This window comes from Patagioenas fasciata, chromosome 1 (assembly GCF_037038585.1).
Source record: "Patagioenas fasciata isolate bPatFas1 chromosome 1, bPatFas1.hap1, whole genome shotgun sequence".
Lineage (NCBI taxonomy): Eukaryota > Metazoa > Chordata > Aves > Columbiformes > Columbidae > Patagioenas > Patagioenas fasciata.
In genome coordinates this window covers 156,084,425-156,104,786 of record NC_092520.1, presented here as the reverse complement: position 1 = coordinate 156,104,786, position 20,362 = coordinate 156,084,425, and the positions used below count along the sequence as shown (strand labels likewise).

The 20,362-nt window shown below is 36.4% G+C and overlaps 1 protein-coding gene across 1 annotated transcript in view; it reads left to right on the top strand.

The window, feature by feature from the left end:
- SLC41A2 (solute carrier family 41 member 2) overlaps positions 1-20,362 on the top strand; it is a 55,241-nt gene that overhangs the window by 23,890 nt on the left and 10,989 nt on the right. The window contains exons 7-10 of the mRNA XM_065859905.2: positions 3,944-4,091; positions 4,887-4,966; positions 17,651-17,782; positions 18,550-18,698. Coding sequence (XP_065715977.1) covers positions 3,944-4,091; positions 4,887-4,966; positions 17,651-17,782; positions 18,550-18,698 — 509 coding nt within the window. The remainder of the gene's footprint in view (positions 1-3,943; positions 4,092-4,886; positions 4,967-17,650; positions 17,783-18,549; positions 18,699-20,362) is intronic.

Below are 20,362 nucleotides of genomic sequence, written 5' to 3'. Positions count from 1 at the left end.
AGAGTTGATTGCTCTTAGGAGTTGATCTTCCACTGTGGGATGGTACAAATTCTATAATACAGCTAGATTGAGAGAGATTCCTTTCACCATGTAAGCTACCTGCTATAAATCTATCAAAAATGGAGTGAAGTGAGCTCTAAAAGACAAGTCATTTATTCCCTCTTCCCAGTCTCCAGCTATTGCAGTATACATTTTCTTCTTCTGTGATTTAAATATGAAAAGGAAGATGGCCCACCCTTCCTTAAAAGATGCATCTCAAGTTTAACATCTTTTTAGATTCTTATAATGAGGTGTTCTGTAAGTAAAGTCACCCATAGCTAAAACACCTGTCCTGCACTCTGTTGCCAGGAGTTAGACTGGAGCTGAGTAGTTTCACTGGTCCTGTAGGTAGCTGGAATCTATCGTTACTCACTTGTGACAGATTCTGCAATGTAATTCTAAGCTATTAATTGCTGCTATAGTTCTGGTTTTAATTAAACTTAATTGACAGGCAGTAGAATTTGAAGTTCTGGTAGGGAGCAGCTGCCTTGCCTTTATTTTTATATTGTTTTTGCCTTAAAAAACCTGGACAGGATTAATTTCAGTTATCTGGTCTAAAATTTTAAACAGATTAATACATATACCTGATTTCCTCCTCCTTTTGCAGTGTGGAAATGATTGGTGGCCTATTTATTTAAAATTTTCTCTAGCACTTTAGAACAGAGAATCTCAATAAAGTGCTAGTATGTTATCATAGGAGAAATTAAAAAAAAAAAAAAAAAATTCTAAGCTCTAGCAGTGTTCTGTCCTTGGAGGTTCCCCACTCCTAAGAGCCATTCCTGGCTTTTGTTCTTTTCAAGAAGAAACTTGTGACAATATTGCAATAATGAAGTAGGGTTTATAATCCAGTTTATTATCAACTCCATTTAAAGAACTCGGGAATGAAATGTATTTTGTAAATTTTCTCTGTACTTTTCTCCATGGTGAAATTAAAACATATATACATACTGAAGTGTTAAACAATAAGGCCAAAAAAATTAACTCCTCTCAGTTGCTGTTGACTCAAAGGAACAAAGCTCAGCTATTGCTGTGTGGTCTTGGAAGTCCTATCTTAGTGGGTAAAAAAACCAAACCAAACCGAACAAAACACAAAAAACCACCACACTGGTTGCATTTTGTTTCATGTCATTGTCTTTTATATCACTATTCACTTTGCTTTTATTGCTATAAAACACATATTTACCTTCTGGAAAGTTCATCTAACTTTTGCTTTGTTTGTTGCAAACATGACAGCTTATATCATTTTACAGATGCATGTTTGCTTTTTTCCTGTAGCTGCTGTTAACTAACTTAAAATATGTTGAATTCAAGTAGTGAAAGGTTTGATAATCAGCCACGGGTTAGTCATGTTTTCTAAGATTTGTAAAGCTACCCTTGCTTCTGGCTGCCTCCTGACCTCTCAAGTGGTCCTGTTGCACTGCAGATATAAATTACATTTATTTTTGTTACAATTCATGAATCATTGTACACTAGCAAGATGTCTTCTTTTTTTTTTTTTCTTTTTTTTTAAACTTACAAGGTATTTCTGTGGCAGTATGACATGTGTATGTATATTTTATATTTTACGTAGTTATTATTTATTTAAAAGTTACCTTTTAAATAATTCTTGGTTAGTATTCATTGTTCATTTGCTGGACTGATTTCAGTTTTATCTATGTGTACTTTGTGTGTGTGTTCTTTGTAATTCTTGGACTACATTCCTGGACTAGGTCTCCAAGCTTGGAGATTGGTGCTGGTAGTTCAATACTCTTCCTTTTTTCGTCAACACATTCTAACAAGTTCTTTGAGTTGTTAGGAGATTAAAGAAAGAAATTATTGTAAAAGGCATACTATTTTGAACTTTCCTATGTTGGTAGAAGTCCTCTAATGAGTAGTACAATGGGGTAATTGTTGATGTACAAGTGAAAGAATTTCAAAAATCAGTGATTAAGTAGGATAATGCTCACCATTGCATCTGTATTTTGCTGTTCAATGTTAAGTTTGCAACAGAGGATCTTTGCTGACCAGCAGACTTTATATTTTAATAAAATTGGCAACCTCTCCAAAAACGTGGCAAGGACTTGGAATTTATTTTGTGACCTTTTATCTTTTACTAAATATGCTCCATTAAAGCTCTTCTCTCATTCTGACCTTTAAATCAGTTATTTGACATCTGGTACATAGTAATGCCTCACCTTGTTTCCATGTGAGAACAACAGACAGGGAAGGAGAAAAAAAAAGTAGAGGAATACAGTATGAGTTATGTCTTGGGGAAAAAAAAAAAAAAAAGGGAGAGGAGAAAAGGAGGGAAATTTGAAAATTTTAAACAAATAGATGTAGAATGAATGATGCCTTTCCATGTGACCAATTTTAGTGCATACAGGGATCTTTCTTCATTGCAAGTTGAGGGAAGGATGTCTTTAGCCAGGCAGTAAGTAGTTCAAGAACTTTATATCAGTACGTTTTTGTCTTTTTTATTGAGTTTGATAAAACAAAGCTATAATTATCAAATACAGGAATAACGTATTTTGTGTAGTCTTTTGAGAAAGAACTCCTTACGTTAGGCCCACCTTAGTTCACAGAAAGAGGAGAAAGGAGGAAAAAAGGCACTAAAGAGGAAGAAGGAGATAATATACTGTAGAACAATTAAAAAAGAAGGGAAGAAATTACTTCTCTTTTGGGCTTTGTCTCATTTTCATTGTAATAGCTTTCTACTTTAAGCTTACACAGTGCAAGTTATCTTACTATCTCTTCTGCTGGCTCTGCTGCAGAGGTTGTTATCAGTCAATGCAGAAGGATGGTAACTTCTAAAAACTCTACAGCAATTCTTCCAGGAGTAATTTTAGCTCCACCAAGATAACATCAAAGCAGTTATTGCTTGAATTTGCAGCCTTTGTAGTAAGCCATAATACAGAGGTGATAATACTTTTTTTATATACTAAATATTAGTCTTTGGTAAAGTGTTCATGTGTTCTACATTAACTTCTTCAGCCTGTTAATTTAAAATATATTTTGCATTAAGACTTGTCCTGATTTTGAAAGTTTAGGAAAAAAAAAGTATTTAACATAAAATACATAAACACATTTCTCATAAAACTAAATATTTATAAAAGTGGAATGTTTGCATAGTTTATACACATATATTTGCTATTAGGATAAATCTTCCATTATTTACCTCACTGTTGAGCTAGGCAGTCTTGGATCACTGTAATAGCTTCTGTGTGGATGGGATTGTAAAACCAAGTAATCAAAGAAAAAATAGTATTCTTTCTGTGGAGGCAGCCATTTGCCTCAGTAGCTCAGCTTTATGATGGCACTCACTGCTGTTGGCAGTTGTGTTCCTGTGAAACATGATGCAGCTTCGATGGGTAGGTGCAAGCAGCAGAATTGCGGCTGTGAATTTTCAGACTCAGATTGGTTATAGAACAACTGAGCTACTGATATAAATGCCTCAATATTACATATTATGCTCGCGTCACTTTAGATATGCTATTTCTGGAAAGATTACCATATTATGTGTGCTTCGGAGAGAAGGGGGTGTACATATGCTGTGAATTTGTGTATAAACAAAATCCATTTTCAACATATTGTTTCTTTTTTTTGGTAGATATGTTGCAAAATAATGTTTTATATTCCACATACTTATTGCATTTTTATCATAAAGCATAATATAACAGTCCTCTTCAAAATTCCTACTTTGAACAGATAGTTCTGTCCTTGAGAGGATGGGAGACAGTGAACACAGATGGCAGAAATAAGCCATGTTGTTTAGTGCAGTACTTGAATCTTTAGGTACAGTAGCGATAAAGACTTAGAATTCCTCAGTTGTGTGATGTTGATTGTAATTTAGAGTTCTAAATTAGGAAAAACTTATAGGAATGTCTTGAAAGTAAAACAGTTTTGTTTTTCTATATTATTATTTTAGAGACATATTACTATGTATCTCCTTTGGTTGGTGCCTTTTTTTTGGCTCTGACTCCGATGGGGATTGTCATAGCTGCCAAACACCCAGCTACGAGAACTGTTCTCCATTCAGGATGGGAGCCTGTTATAACTGCCATGGTTATAAGTAGGTGAGTCCATTTGTCTTGCTTCATCGTGATAGTCACCCTATGCCTCTCTATATCTTATTTAACACCTGATAGTACTTAGAAGAAACATCTAAGGAGCCTCTAGAATGTAGAGGGTCAATCAACTTTAATCTTCTCAAAACAAGGCAGTTACAAAGGTAAGTCCCAGGTGGGAATGAGGCGAGGGGGCAGCAGTAGCCTGTGGCAAGGACTGAGCAGAATCCTGCTGGATCAAATGAAAGAAATGCTGAGCTGTTCATCTCCCACAGTTTCCAGTCAAGATTGCACACAGATCTAAGAGATTATTTAGTCAAATGAAAGCCATGAATCTTAAAAGTGGAATGATTGGCTGAAATTTTATAGTCGTTGTTACCCTGTTTCCCCGAAAATAAGACAAGGTCTTATATTAATTTTTGCTCTAAAACGTATTACTTTTTTACATGTGTAGCTACCTGGACATTATTTAAATTCACTTTTTAATTAACTGTAACTAGGGCTTATTTTTGGAGTAGGGCTTATATTTTGAGAATCCTCAAAAATAATGAAAAATCATGCTAGGGCTTATTTCCAGGATAGGGCTTATCTTCAGGGAAACAGGATATATAAGAAGTCATTTTTAATATATAAATAACTATAGCAATGTTAGTCTGTAGCTGAGAGCAAGGAAATGCCGGCGGGGAAGATTAATTGAGAAGAAAACTGTGGCTTGAAGGTGTTCTAAGACAGATTGCTAAAAAAGGTTTTGAAATACTAATTAATGTAACTGCCTTATTCTAAATATTGTACTTTGTTTTTCAGTATTGGTGGCCTTATTCTGGACACAACTGTATCCGATCCTAACTTAGTTGGAATTGTTGTTTATACCCCAGTAATTAATGGTAAGACTAAAAGGATTATGTGCTACTACATATCAACTGATACACCTTAGTTTGAGAAAAGTCTGTTCCAGTAATTTTCTGTTATGCTGATTAGTATCTGGTTTATTAATTTCAAGTTTTTATTTTGATGTCAACCATTGCTTATTTGAACACCTAAGGAGTGCTTTCTGATTTTATTTACTACAACCATTAAAACATGAGAGGGAATGTGAATGGGAACCTGAAGTGTACATTAAGAAACTGAAAGTGTAAATGTTAAAGTAGTATATTAAAATATTAAATGATCAAATATTACATTGACGTTATTATTGCTGAGGAAAAGGTAGATAAAATTTTATTTCAAAGGATTTTCTTATAAGCATCCAAACCCAAATTTTCAAAACTGTGATTTATTATTTACACGTAATGTACATAGATATAAGAACTAATAGGGATGCTACAGGCAAGTAAGTAGATTTCTCAAGAACAATGCGTGTTGTTTTCCATGACTGGTATGTACTTTCCAGGTGTGTAAGAATGTATTCTTGAAAATTTGGTCCTTAAGTGTTCCATCTTCTAACGTTAATAAGGCAAATTTTGTAAGAACAGTTAATATCTAATTAGACTGATGCACTTTGAAAATGCATTTTTTTTCCTATAGTATCACAGACTTGATAAATATTTAGTTTACAATAATTATAACCACCAGATCTGTTTCCACTGTACTGCTGCCCATCTTTTCTTTTCCCCTTCTGTATTTTTCCTTTTGATTTCTTACATTATTTTGCACTTCTATGTATTGTTGATTTTTAAACATTTCTCCATTTACCAAGATGATTCTGACTTAGAATTTTTGGCTTACAAAGTGCTTGGCCTTTACAAATTCCATATGGGCATATTCTGTTCTGTTTTCTAAGCTGTTAGTTAGATGAATTGTGACCACTTGTTTTCTGCCTTGACAATAAAATGTTAATATGGACACTGAGTTTTAGTTTCGAACAAAGTCACCCTGATATAATTCATTTTCCAGAGGTTGCTAATGGAAGTGTAGCATGAGATAGCACCAGAACATTTTGATGAGCTTTACTACAGTTGTGAGTTAGTATATCTATTGCTGCAACCATTAGGCAAGCTGTTCAGTTAGAGGAGGAAATAATTTTGTTTTGCCAGAAGCATGGTCTTGGCAAATTCTTGTTAGCTCTTGTTTTACAGCTTTCATATCTTCTAGATGCTTATAAATTGCCTTTTTAATTGTTTTTTCTAACACAGATGTAGGAATATAAATTTCACTGATATATAGACTCCCTGGGTCATCATTTTTGGCCCTTTTTAAAGATGTATTTTCTGGTTTCCCCATTACAGCCCTATGGTATTCTCTAACCTCCAAGATAATCAGTTTGCAAAAATGATCACTGATAATTCACGGATTGTTCATCTAGCTCTCTAAGGATGCACTAAATTTAACTTACCCTCAGGCCCTACAGACTTAATACATATCAGTTTGTGATCAGATATCACCATTTTTATGAAGGCAGTAGACAAAAGGAACTCAGTATTTGAATCTTCTGTAGAGCATGGTGTTTGTTCTTCTTTCCCACAAAGGTCCTACATTTCTTTTCTTCTTTTAACATGTTGTCACTTGTATTCCTTGCTAACTGTAATTTTTACACTTCAGCATTTATGCTTCTTTGCCTATGCCTTGCCTTTATATCAATTTGAAATTGCAAGTACTTGCAACTACCTTTTGTGTGTTTCCATTTTGATTTCCAGACACCTGAAGAGAAGGGCAGACATGTTGATTGTCAACTTTTTTCTGCTTTACATATGTGATTTTGCTTGTCCTTTTTGCTAACTCCCTAGACTTGCTAAGAAAAGAGGATTGGTTCTTTCTTTTTAGGCAGGTGTACTCAAACCACCACTCTTACCAGAGATCCTGCTTTCCTAGATGACATCCCTGGATTACAAAAACCAACAGCTGTCTGGTGACTGTTTCTTACTGTTTCCCTGTAGACTTCTATTTCCACTCCAGTACAGTACCAAAATACTTCTGGATTTTCTCTATAGACTCACTTCTAGACTTGCTACCTGCAACGGATACAGGTCTCATGGATACATGCCTTTCTCAAGGCCTCTTGCTCCTTCCAGATGTTGCAATTATGACGGTCTTTTACTTGGTAGCAGTTACAGGCTGCTCTTGTAAGTGGAACTGTGCATCCTATTTAAGGTCATTTTCCTTCACAGAAATTGACCATGAAACTTGGATTGCCTGCATGTTGACATTTTACATTTTTACCTGATGATTTGACTTAAGTAAATAATTTTAATTGCTAAGAATGACATCTTACTGTAAACATGCCTCTAGAGAAAAGGGTAAATATACCCTTTTGTTTCTTATTTTTTCATAAGTTTATCAACAAAATTAAAGGAATGTGCATACATTCTTTTGAACTATCTTTAGAGAAAAAGAACTAGCTAAAAATTGTACATAGCCCTGGATGATTAGCTGGCAGGTTAAAAGCTCCTTGAAGAATTAGGCAGGTGGAAGAGAGGGAAAGCTGGGGCTATTGGAGCAGGCAGGGAAAGAGTCCTTCAAGAAGGCAAGTTCAGCAGGAGGCACACTTGTCACTGTGACAGTCCCACAATGGTCCTGTGGTGATGACTCCTGTGATGATCCTACCATTCACATTCAAAATGTTGCTTTTTCATAAGAAGTTCACTATTTCTAGACTGTTCTTAACCTTTGTCATCTGCCCCCTGGATTGCTGTTATTTTCCAAGCCACAGCAGGTCCCTTAATCCATTGTTCATCTGGATTTTTCCCGCTGAGCTCCCTCTCTTCTTTTATGTGTAAAGCAGTCTACTCCTAGCTCTTAAAGTTTAAACTTTTCCAAAGACTAGTAGTGGACCATCAGCAAGTTGTTTATAGTCCTGTGTCTATATTTTCAAGACTTTTGCTGTTATCCCAAACTTGAACTCTACATTGTGAGAAACCTCACACCAAGCTCTATTTTGGAGTCAACAGCAAGCTTACAACAAGCCTAATAAGCCAAGACTAGAGTCTTGCAACATAAGGTGAAGTTAGCCTAAGGCCTGTGGCCTGTCACTAGCAACAGCAATGCTGCTTTTGTGCCACCACTGGGCCACAACAGAAGCACTAAGGAATTCTGGTTTTCCCTCATCCACAAAAGAGCAGAGTAATGTGTAAGTGCTGTATGGGTGTGTACTAACCCTCCCCACCCCCAGCCCTCCCAATTCTAAGAATAGAGTAATTTCTATTGGAAAATATAAAGAAAATGTGTTCTGCGTAGAGGATGCAGAGTGTGCTTGGTTTATGGTACACCTCCAGAAAAAGGAAATTGTAGGCTGGTGATTTTTTTGGTTGCTGTTAGATTAGCCTCTCCTGAGTTCCATAATTCTGCTGGCACCTTTTGATATTGCCTAGTCAGTGTAGTGTAGTAAACTGGAGTTTAGGAAATCTTTCAGTTAAAAACGTATGTCTGTTGACATTCATTTACTAACATAAAAGGTGTGCTAGACCACTTAACAGATGGCTTTTTAAATATTACTGTTGCAAAAAGCTTGCTCTTCAAGTGCTTTCCCGGCCTTGGAATACTCATTGTAAGCCTAAGTAGCAAAAGGAGTTGAGGGTTTTTCCCTCAAAACAATTTTGAGATGCTTTTTCCTTTCACTTACCTTAAAGTTTGTTGGTCCTATGACACAGGAAGCATGAAAGAAACCAGTGAAACATGAAAGAAGTATTGTAACCTATTGGGATTGTGTCCAGCCAAAATCTGAGGAGTGTAAATTTGTCCAGGATTTCAAGCTGTCACTGTTTTTCTTCAGTGCCAGTTGCCATATCTTGAAATCCTGAACAGTATGCGCTGCAATGTTGTCAGGTATCAGGCTTCTTGCTTGCGCCACTAAGTAGCTTTCTACCTGGTCCTATCAAGATGGTTTGCATGTTCTTAGATATGAGACAAGTTACTTGCATCATATATGTTACAGTGTGGAGCTGTAAATCCTTTGATTTGAGAAACACTGGTCTGGAATTTGAGCAGCCTCGAAGGTTCCTACCCCTATTGACAGTAACTGCAAATATTTGCCAAGAACATTAAAACAGTTCTTAAGCAGACGGGCATTTATAGTCATTTATTTTGTAGAACGGAGATTCTGCAAATCAATTCTGAAAACATCTGAAAATCAGAAACGCTTTGCAGGCTTTATGTAGAAAAATTTGCCTTTACAGATGGTTTGAAGCAATACTCTTTAAGGGTAACATAAAACTGTTGTAGTATTTTTTACTCTTTGGCTGTACATATTGTGAGATTATTTGAGATCTGGAGGGAATAAATGTAGATCAAGGAATATGAGAAACACATATGAGAAAACCTAACACAAAACTTACTGAATGTCTGTTGTCTGGGAGATGAAAGTTAAACTTACATAGTATATTCCCCAAACCATACCTTTTTTATCTATTAGTAGGATAAATTGAATGACAATCTTTCAGATTTTTCAGAGAACTTTCACTGCAAATTGTGTCCTTTGGAGAATATGGAAAGAAAATACCCAGAAAACATTCCTCCTCAAAAAAGAAAATGCGTTTTTAAGTAACTTCATATATTTTCATCTTTTATAGCATAGTTGTACTCTCAACTTTCACACAACAGAGAAGTGCAGGGGTGGAAGACAAACATTGCCTCGGACAGCTGAGCATCTGAAATTTGCCTCTGTAAATTACAAGGGAAAGCGTTAATGTGCTGTATGGTAGTAGAGCAATTCGGCTGGGTAGTAAATTCTGCATCCTGAATTGGAAGGAATGTGATAGTCTCAGAAGGCACCTATCCTATGTGAGAACTTTATAATTGAGTCTTCATTTTGACATGAAAAAGGAGGAGGGTTTTGATTCTGGATATTTTATTCTGATGCATTGTTGGGTGATAGTTTTACTACTTTTTGGTTGCTAGCCTGTACATGTAAATCTGCATATTCTATGCTATTAGAAACATGTGTTGTTTCTTTTATGTCTTACGTGTAAATTTTTTTACAAGATTTCACTAATTATTAGTTTTCATGTCAAAATTATATCCAGAATATTTTCATTCAGTGACAATCATGGAACAATTTTTAATTAGACGTAAGAAAGAAATTATTTAAAAGTCAAATGACACAATAAACTATGTAATAGTTTGCATATGTAATATTGTCTCAAAGACCTCTCTTGAAAGACATTCCTAGAGGAAAAGCTAATAATTTCCAACTCTTCCCCCCCAAACATTTTTAAGTATTAGAAGAAATGCTACGAAGTGCAAAGCGAGATAGAAGAAATGTGGATGAAAAATACAATATTTAAAAGTACCTAGATAAGCTAGGCTTATATTCAAAGTATTTCACTTGCGTAAAACCTGTTTTTTTGAAGTTAGTGATAGAGAGGTCAGGGCAAAAACTGATCCTGAATTTTCTGAAAGATAATCTGATTATTCAAAACTTTAGAGCGCTCAGTCACTATTGTAACCAAGATTCCTTTCCTTCCTTTTCATTTCATTTTTGTAATACAAATGACGTCAAAGAACAAGTTGTTGTTCAGCTGCAGAAAGACTAATTGGCACAACTGACTATTTTGCACTACGGATTGTATGCAGGAGTGCACAAAAGTGAGAATGTTCTTGCCTTCCTGCTCTTGACAGATTTACAAGAAAAATCAATCTGGGAATTTTGTTCACCTGATTCTCCTCTTGTGTGGGTATTAATTGATTTTTGTCCCGTTGCACAAGTTATATTGTAGATGCTTGGGAACAACATGGTATTCTGTTGCTGGTTAATCTCTCTTCATAGAACTTGATTGCTGAAAATCTTTAATCTTAATGAATTCATATGCATATAGTTTACCATTTCTACACAATTACTTGTGTGCCCCATCATGTGACTGTTCTTTATTAGTCTTATCAACCATTATGGCTCTGGTCATTAAAGCTGAGTATATAGGCTTTATCTTGTCCCAGTGCTTTCACAGTAGGTGGTTTTCTTCAGGAACCTTTCTTCATTTATATATATATATAAGAAAAAGAAAAAAGGAAGAATAAGATGAGAAGCTTGAGGAGACAAAGGGACTTTATAAATAAGGTAGCTGAATACTGCTTTGGAAAATTGCTCTTACCTATCCTCCAGTTCTCCACTGGTGCTAAACAAGTACCTTAAATCAGATTTTTTATTGATTAGTAATAACTTAATTATTTTTTTTCTGGAATCCATGATTGGAAATTCTGGAACTGACCCATAGAAATACTAAACATTTGTTGGTACAAATGAAATATTTTAGAATCTGCTTTAAATACTGAAACATTTGGGAAAAAAATTAAGGACTTAAATATTTTACATTAGACATCCAAAACTGAAGAATGCTCTTTGCAGAGAGTACAAAAAATATCACTTCACAGGTATGTTTTTAAAATAAATGCAATAATGTTTGTAAAGGACTCAGATTTATAGTGACAAGCACCACTGAAAAGCAGAAAGGAAACTAATAAGTCTCTTCAGTCCAAGCTTTGAATAGTACATATTAAATAAGACTATCAGGTATTCATTATATGCTAAGGATAAAGCAAATTATCAAAGTGGTGTTTAGTTAGGCAATACTTAGTGGTGTTAAATTAGAGGTCTGAGAGGAAGAATAGTAGTTGTATTATTTGATTGCATCATAATTTATACCAATTCTAGCCATGGAGCATTTACACATAGATTAGAGGGCTGCATCTACAATGAACTTTGGCTCTGGAACACTTTGATTCTGGGGGCCTGGCCTTCTGCAGATAAACTAAAACCCTGAGCAAGGGGCTCCTGGTGGTTTCTGAAAGACAGTGAGCTACCTTGGACAAATCACAGGAAGACATTTACCTTGTCTACTCAAGATTCAAAATTTAGAGTCCTTTTCTAAGGTTAGGTCAATACATCTGTTCTTCAAAAGCAGTAAGTAGTGCTTGCCCTGCTCGTTTGAAATGTAACTGAAATAGAGTTGGGAGGAAAAGGTGGCTGTATTAATTTTTTTATAAAATCACAGAATCATTTAGGTTGGAAGAGACCTTTTGAGATCTAGTCCAACCCCCTGCTCAAGCAGCGTCCACTAGAGCAGATTATTCAATACTGTGTCCAGTAGGGTTTTGAATATCTCCATAGATGGAGACTTCACGATCTCTTTGGGCAACCTGTTCCAGTGTTTGACCACCCTCACTGTAAAAAAGAGTGTGGTTTTTGGGTTGGTTTTTTTGTTTTGTGTTTTGGTTTTGTTTTGGTTTTTTTTTTTGCATTCAGATGGAATATCTTGTGGATCAACTTTTTGCTCATGGCCTCTTGTCCTGTCAGTGGTACTAATGAGAAGAGACTGACTCCCTTTTCTTCGTCCCACTCCTCAGGTATATATATAACTTGATGATAAGATCTCCCTGAGCCTTCTCTTCTCCAGGCTGAACAGCTGCAGGAGTTTGAGTTTCCTATTGTTGAACTTCATGAGATTCCTATCCACCCAATTCTCCAGCCTAACCAGTACCCTCTGAATCATAGTACAGTGGTTTGTCAGCCACTCCTCCCAGTTTTCCCTGGAAAATGTTACCCTGTTTATCAAAACATGCAGTATAAGATCTGAGGGGAAAAAAAAGAGCCCAGTGTGTTACCCAGAGCACTGGATGGTCTCTGACTAGTCTGCGTCAGCAACACCCATTCAGCTTCCCTTAACTTCTGTTTTTGTACCTGTAATGAGGGTTGAGACACAGATTTGCTTTGAAATATTCTTTATGATGCATTGATGTGAAGTACTTTTAATGTGATTTTCAGAATAGCGTGATAGAAAAAAGTCCTTTTTCCAGATAATGATTAATAGGATCACACCCGTAGGCCTATTTGCAAATACATGACATGGTTTTGGCTCTACTTTGGTTTTCTGTGCTTGTTAGGCAAAAAAGAACTATGATAACAATTTTCAGAAGTATTTATTCTTTCTTAGCCCTTAGCTGGCTCGATTAAATGATGAGGTTTTCAATTTTCTTTTCACGTTCTAAGTCAGCATGACATCCGTCACAGTTTAGCGGACAATGTCTCTCCTGCTTATTGACAAAGCAGCACTCTCATACTGAAGTTAAACACATCTGCTCTTTTGAGAGGAATGCAGTAACAGTTGCAGGATCTTACTTTTGAAAGAAATAATTTCCCTTTGTGTTGTAGTTCTCATGAGAATGAAAAGAAGCTAACAAAGTTAATCTTTATTATGAAGTATGTGCTATGATACTATTTTCCAGGAAAAAAAAGATTCTGACTTAAATCTTCATGGAAATAGTCCTCATATCTGTCTATAGAGATTTTCATAATAGGAGCAGCTACTGAGCATGTGACCATTTTATGCATTCAGAAGCTGCTGAGAAGCTATCAATTTAGTGTATTGACATCTTGTCAACCTACGCAGTTTTATCTGTTTTCTGCTTCTTGCAGAGATCTGATTAATCTGATACTGCTGAGATAATGTCACAGGGACAACAACTGCTGTTACCAAACAAACTGTACATATTGAAGTGATTCATTCAGTGCAGGCACAGCTTTATACAAGTCATTCTATGACCAGCAGAACAATGAAACCTGATTCTGTGTTTTGTTTTCATAGCAGTAGGTAGCCCTTTCAGCCCTCAGTGTTCCCTGTGGCCTCGTGTCCCTGCAATACCTGCTGCTCACAACATCCTCTCCCTTCTCCCTCTGCTTTCCACATCATCGTTCCTCTTCTGTATCACTGAACTACTCACTGAGCAAGCGGCATCATGCCTATTACTAAGCTAGGTGCTGACTGGCTGGATGGCGTGCTTATGGTGCTACCTACTCAGCTCACATTACTGCTTTTGTCTCACTGAGGGCATGGATTTGAATCTTTATTTCCCCAGCCACTGTTTCCTTTACGTTAGGTTGATTAATCATGCTTGGAGGTAGGTAGTAGCTTTATCCTTGTGTCCGATGTGGTTGAAATTGGCATAAACATTCAAAAATAAATAGAAGGAAGAATTGGTAGATGAATGGACAGAACTAAAAGTGTGACTGCTGCTGTCCATCATCACACGTTGTCAGCTGGTCGAGGCTGAGCAGAATGTATGGATTCTAGAAGCTTTTTTACACTTCTTTTACCTGCCTATCTTCTACGAGTTTAAAATATGCCACTGAGATTATTGAGACTCAGACCAAATGAAATTTAAAATAATTTTGCTTAACATATGAATATTGCGTTTCCACTTAGCTAAAATAGATTGTGTGTGTTTAACTTAGCTGTGATTAAAATAGAGAATATTACATCTCTTGAAACCATGCTCCACACTGGTGTTTCAGTTGGCATTTCAGCTTCCTTTGCAGAATAGGTATCACCTCCTTTTACCAGTGTCCCATGGTTGCCCAGTTTGTTTTAGAATCACTTTTAATATTTTTCAATATTTTTTCTTGTTATTTACACACACAACAGGGCTTGGGACATAGTTTCTCTAAACAATGGTTATAAAAATTAAAAAAAAAATACATGATTAATAGCTACCCATCAAAGGACTGACGACCAATCTCATACCTTCTTTCACAGACTTGTCCATGTCTCTATTGTCCAGATGGGTTTTTTAATTGCCATTTCAAATGGGCTAATTTCTGTCTTCCTTAATTGTTTTCTCGTACTCAGTTTCCCTTGTTATTAATTAGGGAAAGAGGTCCAGATCATCTATCATATTTCTGATTGCCTGAATTTGTTGAAGCAGATAATTATCAGTCACAAGAGGAAATTGCATGCATCCTAGGAGATACTTGAAATCTGTGCTTTTTTTGTGCCAACATGGTTTGTGGTTGCAGTCCTACAAACCTCAAAGCATACCTTGAAAAATAGCCCTATTTACTTCTATCTTTAATTTCTCATTGTAGTGCTATAATAGACATGGATGGTAAGAGAAGAGTTTACTAATTTTTTCTTTTAATATTGTTTTGAATATGTCAGTTAGTGCCATGTTAGCCTGCTTGTAATTACCCAGGTTGCTTTTATCCCCTCTTTTTAAGCAGAAACTGTTTCATATTTTCCAGTCATATGACACCATCACCAGCTTTGTAGCTTTATTAAGAAACATTTTTACATAACAGCTTTTTCGTAATTCAGTCACAGAAATTATCTGATCCCCATCCAAATATAGTGCATTGATCCTTAGTTTTATCTCTGCTTCCCTTTCCATACCTTATTCTCATCTTTCAGAAGTATCAAGTTATTGTTCTCAATCAAAAGACACACATTAGACCATACTTAGATTGGTTTTAATCCTTTAAAGCCTTTTTGTAGGTTATATAAATACCTTCTTGTATATCTGATTCTGTGGTTTGTCTGAAAAAGCTACTGTTATTTTAATTTTCTTTCCAAAGAGTGACTCAGCCTTTTGGTAGTTCATATTTTGTCCCTATATCTCCTAACGGGGAAGATGCAGTTAAGGTTCATAATAGTCCTTTCTGCCAACTCCATGATTTTTCCTACCTTATTTCATGATTTATATTTGAAGCCGTTTGCTTAAAAGTCCTATTCCTTTGTTAGGCTCCGCCATTAATTGTCTAGTAGGTGGTGAGACAGGAAAACTTCGAGTTCTCCATACTAGATGTTTGTCCTAACCACCCCGTAGTCCTCAAAAGAATTTAGCAAATAGTGTGTTCTGGTGACCACAGACATTTGTTCTGCAGGTGAACAAGGCCCTAAGCATCAGGTAAACAAATCAATTCAACGACAATAAACAAGGGCTTTCTCCTTCTGAAGTGAGGGCAAGATCTGTGCTACTTCTGCCTAATCATATCTTCTCAGAGCAGCCCATTGATATGTAAAGCATCTGGGGGAAAAAAAAAACCATATGTTTGATATGCAAGTAGACAACTCTAGAGTATAAAAGCAGTAGGATGCCACTGCATTCTGTAATGTAGATATAACGAATTGATGTAGTTTTCTGTACACCAAAGTAAAAATTCATAGAACAGCCCAGGTTGGAAGGGACCTTGAAAGATCATCTGGTCCAACCTTTTATGGGGAAGCAAGTCTAAATGAGATTATCTAGCACCCTGTCCAGTTGCATCTTGAAAACCTCCAGTGGTGGGTACTCCACCATGTCCTTGAGGAGATTGTTCCAGTGAATGATTGTTCTCACTGTAAAAAACGTCTTTCTTATATTAAGATGAAACCTCTTTCTGGTGCAACTTGTACCCATTGGCCCTTGTCCTCTCCATGTGTCTCCTTGTGAAGAGAGAACCTCAGTCCTCTTTGTAGCCACCCTTGAAGTACTGGAAAACTGTGATGAGATCTCCTATGAGCCTTAATTTCTCCAGGGAGAAAAAACCGTACTCCTTCAGTCTTTCCTTATAGGGCACGTTCTCCAAACCTTTCATCATCTTCATGGCCCTCCTTTTGACCTTCTCCAATCTGTCCATGTCCTTCTTGAATTGTGAGGACCAAGACTGGACACAGTACACCAGGTGTGGCCTGACAAGCACTGAGTAAAGTCAGATGATCATGTCCCTATCTTTGCAAGTAGAGATAGATGCAGCCCAGGACCTGATTTACCTTCAGTGCTGCATGGCTGACTCATGTTCATCTCATCCACCGGGAGCACCATGTGCCTTTCAGCAAGGCTGCTCCCCAGCCAGTGTGGAGCCCAATATCAATCCCTGGGGGACCCCACCTGTGACACGCTGTCAGACAAAGGAAAAACCATTGATCGCCATCCTCTCATAGTGACCTGTTAGCCTATTTCCTACTCACAAACTACCCACCCGGTCTGTAACTTACCAGTTTGTCTAGGAGGAAGCTGTGGGAAACTGCCAAATGCTTTGCTGAAGATGGGTGTGATACTTGCCTTCCTCCAGTCTTCAGGGATATCCCCTGATCTCCACAACTTTTCAAATATTATAGACAGTGGCCTTGTAACAATACCAGCTATTTCTCTTTGCATCCTAGGGTGGTTTTTTTCATAGAAATCTTTTTTCTAATAGGAAGTATATCAGCAGTTGTCACAGAGAAGTTAGAAACTCCATCATTATCATTATTTTAAAAATCAGTTATTCAGACATTTGTCTTGTCCTTTCAACCTGAATTATGAATGGCAGAATATACTTAATCCTGCCCTGTTGCAAAGGGGAATGGATAGATTAGCTCTTGAAATCTTTTCCAATGTGATTCTAGGTGTGAAATCTGCATTTATGCCGGTGGTAGTGAGGGCATCTGCTTTGCATTATTTATACTTGCCAGCAATACTGACCTAGGAAGGTAATCCAGCAGTGGCTACTACAACTACGTAGTACTTCTATTGTTCCAAGAGGGATTTCCAAAGAAGAGGGAGCAATAAAAGGGAGCTTCCCCCATAGAAAGCGTCGCATTGAACCTTTTGGAGGAATCTCTTGCACTAATGAATTAAAATTGCTCTCCAAATATCCAGCTTTCCAATTTGGATATTCCAAATATCCAGTGATGAACCAAATTGTAGCCTATGTTTTTTGACTGATTTCAGTGCTTGATGTTAGTCTACCTATAACTAATATACATTCTAAAGATGCTTCTCTTTTCGACTTTTGTGTATAAGGGACTGTGGTAAAGATAGAGGAAGTTGGAAAATTATAAAAATATTGCCTACTAGAGGGAAAAAAATAGGTGAAAATTTCCTGCTTGTTCCCTTTTATATTTCAGGTATCGGTGGTAATCTAGTAGCTATTCAAGCTAGCAGAATTTCTACCTACCTCCATTTGCACAGCATTCCTGGAGAGCTGCCAGAAGAAGCCAAGGGTTGCTATTATCCGTGCAGAACCTATTATGGTACAGGTATGTATTAGTCTGGTTAATTATTAAAACCACTGTCTCACGTCTCCTCATTTTCCCCCTGTATGCCAGAATTTACCACCAGTGAGAAATGGATCTTGTTGTGTGCAATTGAACCTTCATCTTTCCTTAGCTGGTTTACCTGCTCCTAACCTTTGTCATTTAGAAGTTCAAACCAATCTCCTGTTAGGACCAAACTTTATATCTAACATTATTACTATGCCAAGTCCCTGCTTTCCACTTCCCATTTGCCATTTTCTCTCTAGATTCTTGCTTCACGGCTTATTCCTGCCCTGTATTGCCCACTTTCCTAATAAAGTAGAAACTGTGGTGAAATGTGATGATTCAACAGCATGTAATACACTTTCAGATTTATTAAATGAATTGGAGCACATGAGGAAATGGTAAACGTGATTACTTTTTGGAAAAATAAGGTACTTTTGAGGATGTCTTGGATATGGTGTCCATAATGTCCTCTTTCCTAGAAAGGCTTCAGGATGTCACTGCAGCTCCAAGAAAGCAGATGATTTAACATGAGTACAGAACAAAATAAGACAGTTTGCACCGTCTTCTGGAGGGGCTCTGCTTAACTTTACTGTCTTTCTTCACCCTGTGAAAACCCTTATGGAGTCCTTTAGCAAAAAATAATGCCTGTTGTTCCAAAATAGTCAATGCTGTGGAACTCCAAAATTGCTTTTTGTATTAAAATGAATAAAAATCTGATATAGTAATTGAAAAGCTTAACTGATTTTTTTATTTTTTGATTGCAGGAGTAAATAACAAATCAGCTCAAGTTCTGCTTCTTTTGGTGATTCCTGGACACCTGATTTTCTTGTACACAATCCACTTAATGAAGAGTGGCCACACTTCCTTAACTCCTATCTTTATAGCAGTATATTTGTTTGCAGCTCTACTACAGGTAAGAACCAAGTACAACTTGAAAATGCTTGTATGAAATCAAGTTCTTGAAGAAAATAATATTTTATTTGACTTCTGAAAACTCATGAATAGTACAAGAGGTTATGGGTTAACACAGGCTTTCAGCACCGTTTTGAAGTAAGTTATTAGAGAAGGAAAAATAGCATTTATGAATAATGAATATGTCAAGGAAGACTCAAATCTCCTAAAGAGGTTCATATTACTATTCTAGTTAACATAGCAAAAATGCAGTAGATGAGAATGTTATGGCTTGCTCAGTGCATTCTTAGTATTTATTAAAATTGAAATTAGTCTGAGAGTGATCACTGTCCAAGAAATTGTAATTGCATTAATTGTCAAACATCATTACATTAGTTTGGCTGGTCTTGCCTAGTGGCCTGTTCACACCCAGCAAGGGCAGTTATGGAAAGACGTCTTTTGAAATAGCAATGTCTTAATGTGAAATAATTTAACTTAGAGAAGTCAGCAAAACAAAATGAAAGGTTTTTATTAAATCTATAGAGAATTTTTAGCTAAAACTTGGCAGAATTAATTATAATGTTTCATTGTACCTTAAAAACAAAAACTGACTTGTTCTGTAATAAAAGTAGTTGAAATATCCATAAGTTAAACATACATACTGCTTCTAAAAATGTGACCAATTTAGTTTTAAAATATAAACAACACCAGTCAATCGTTAATAAAAATTATAAATTTTAATGTTCTGAATTGTCTTTCTGTGTTTATCACACAGCTATTTCAATAAAGATAGGTTCTGAAAACTGTTAGGATTCTAATTTCATATCAGAATTCTATACTTTTTTGGTAGAATATAACTGGGAATGTTCCAACCTTTGCAAGTAAGAATGTCATACTAAAAGTTATCAAGTACTTTTGATTTTCCTCTTACATAATATTCCTAGTTTCCAGCCTTATCACTTGTTTTATACTTTGTTCTCCTGAGGAAATGATGCTGTGCTGGCTGGCTGGCTGTCCTTTCTAGTAACTTTTGAATCCTTTCAGTTAAATTTTCTAAGTCTCTCTCAGTGATACTAAGTTCTTATGAGCTTAACAAAAACAGGTTGGGGAAAGGGGCCCTGTTAATGCCTCTGCTGAAGGTAAGACATGGCGTGATGTCAGCCATTATTATACTTCAGAGATTTCACATGGGCATCAACTTGAATTCATAAATCTATATTAAATCTATATGGTACTCCTGCTCACGGAACTGCAATCACAACATGTTTAAGGATACAAACCTTTTCTTGAGCAGCAAGGATAGGTTAAGATGTGAGAAACGCAGAAGTTCAGCTGAAAACCGGGTTAAGGCATTAGGGCGGGCCTTTCAGATCACAAAGTAATTCAGACCCAAACGCAGCACATATACACGTGTAAAGTTGAGTTTTATAAATTCAGGGTCTGATTATTCAGTTTTGCAGTCATGCATCTCCATTGCAGTCTGTAAGGCCATACCTGATTTTCTTGATTTTTCACCTATAAAGCAGACATAGAGCATTTTTTTTCCCCAGTCCCTTTTATAGATTATTTTTTCCCTTTTACCTTGTCTGTAGCCATAACAGGCAGTTTGAGATGTATTTACTTTGAATCTGAGTAACAGTATTGCACACTATAACTTCTTGTGAGTCTTGACATATTTATCCTTTG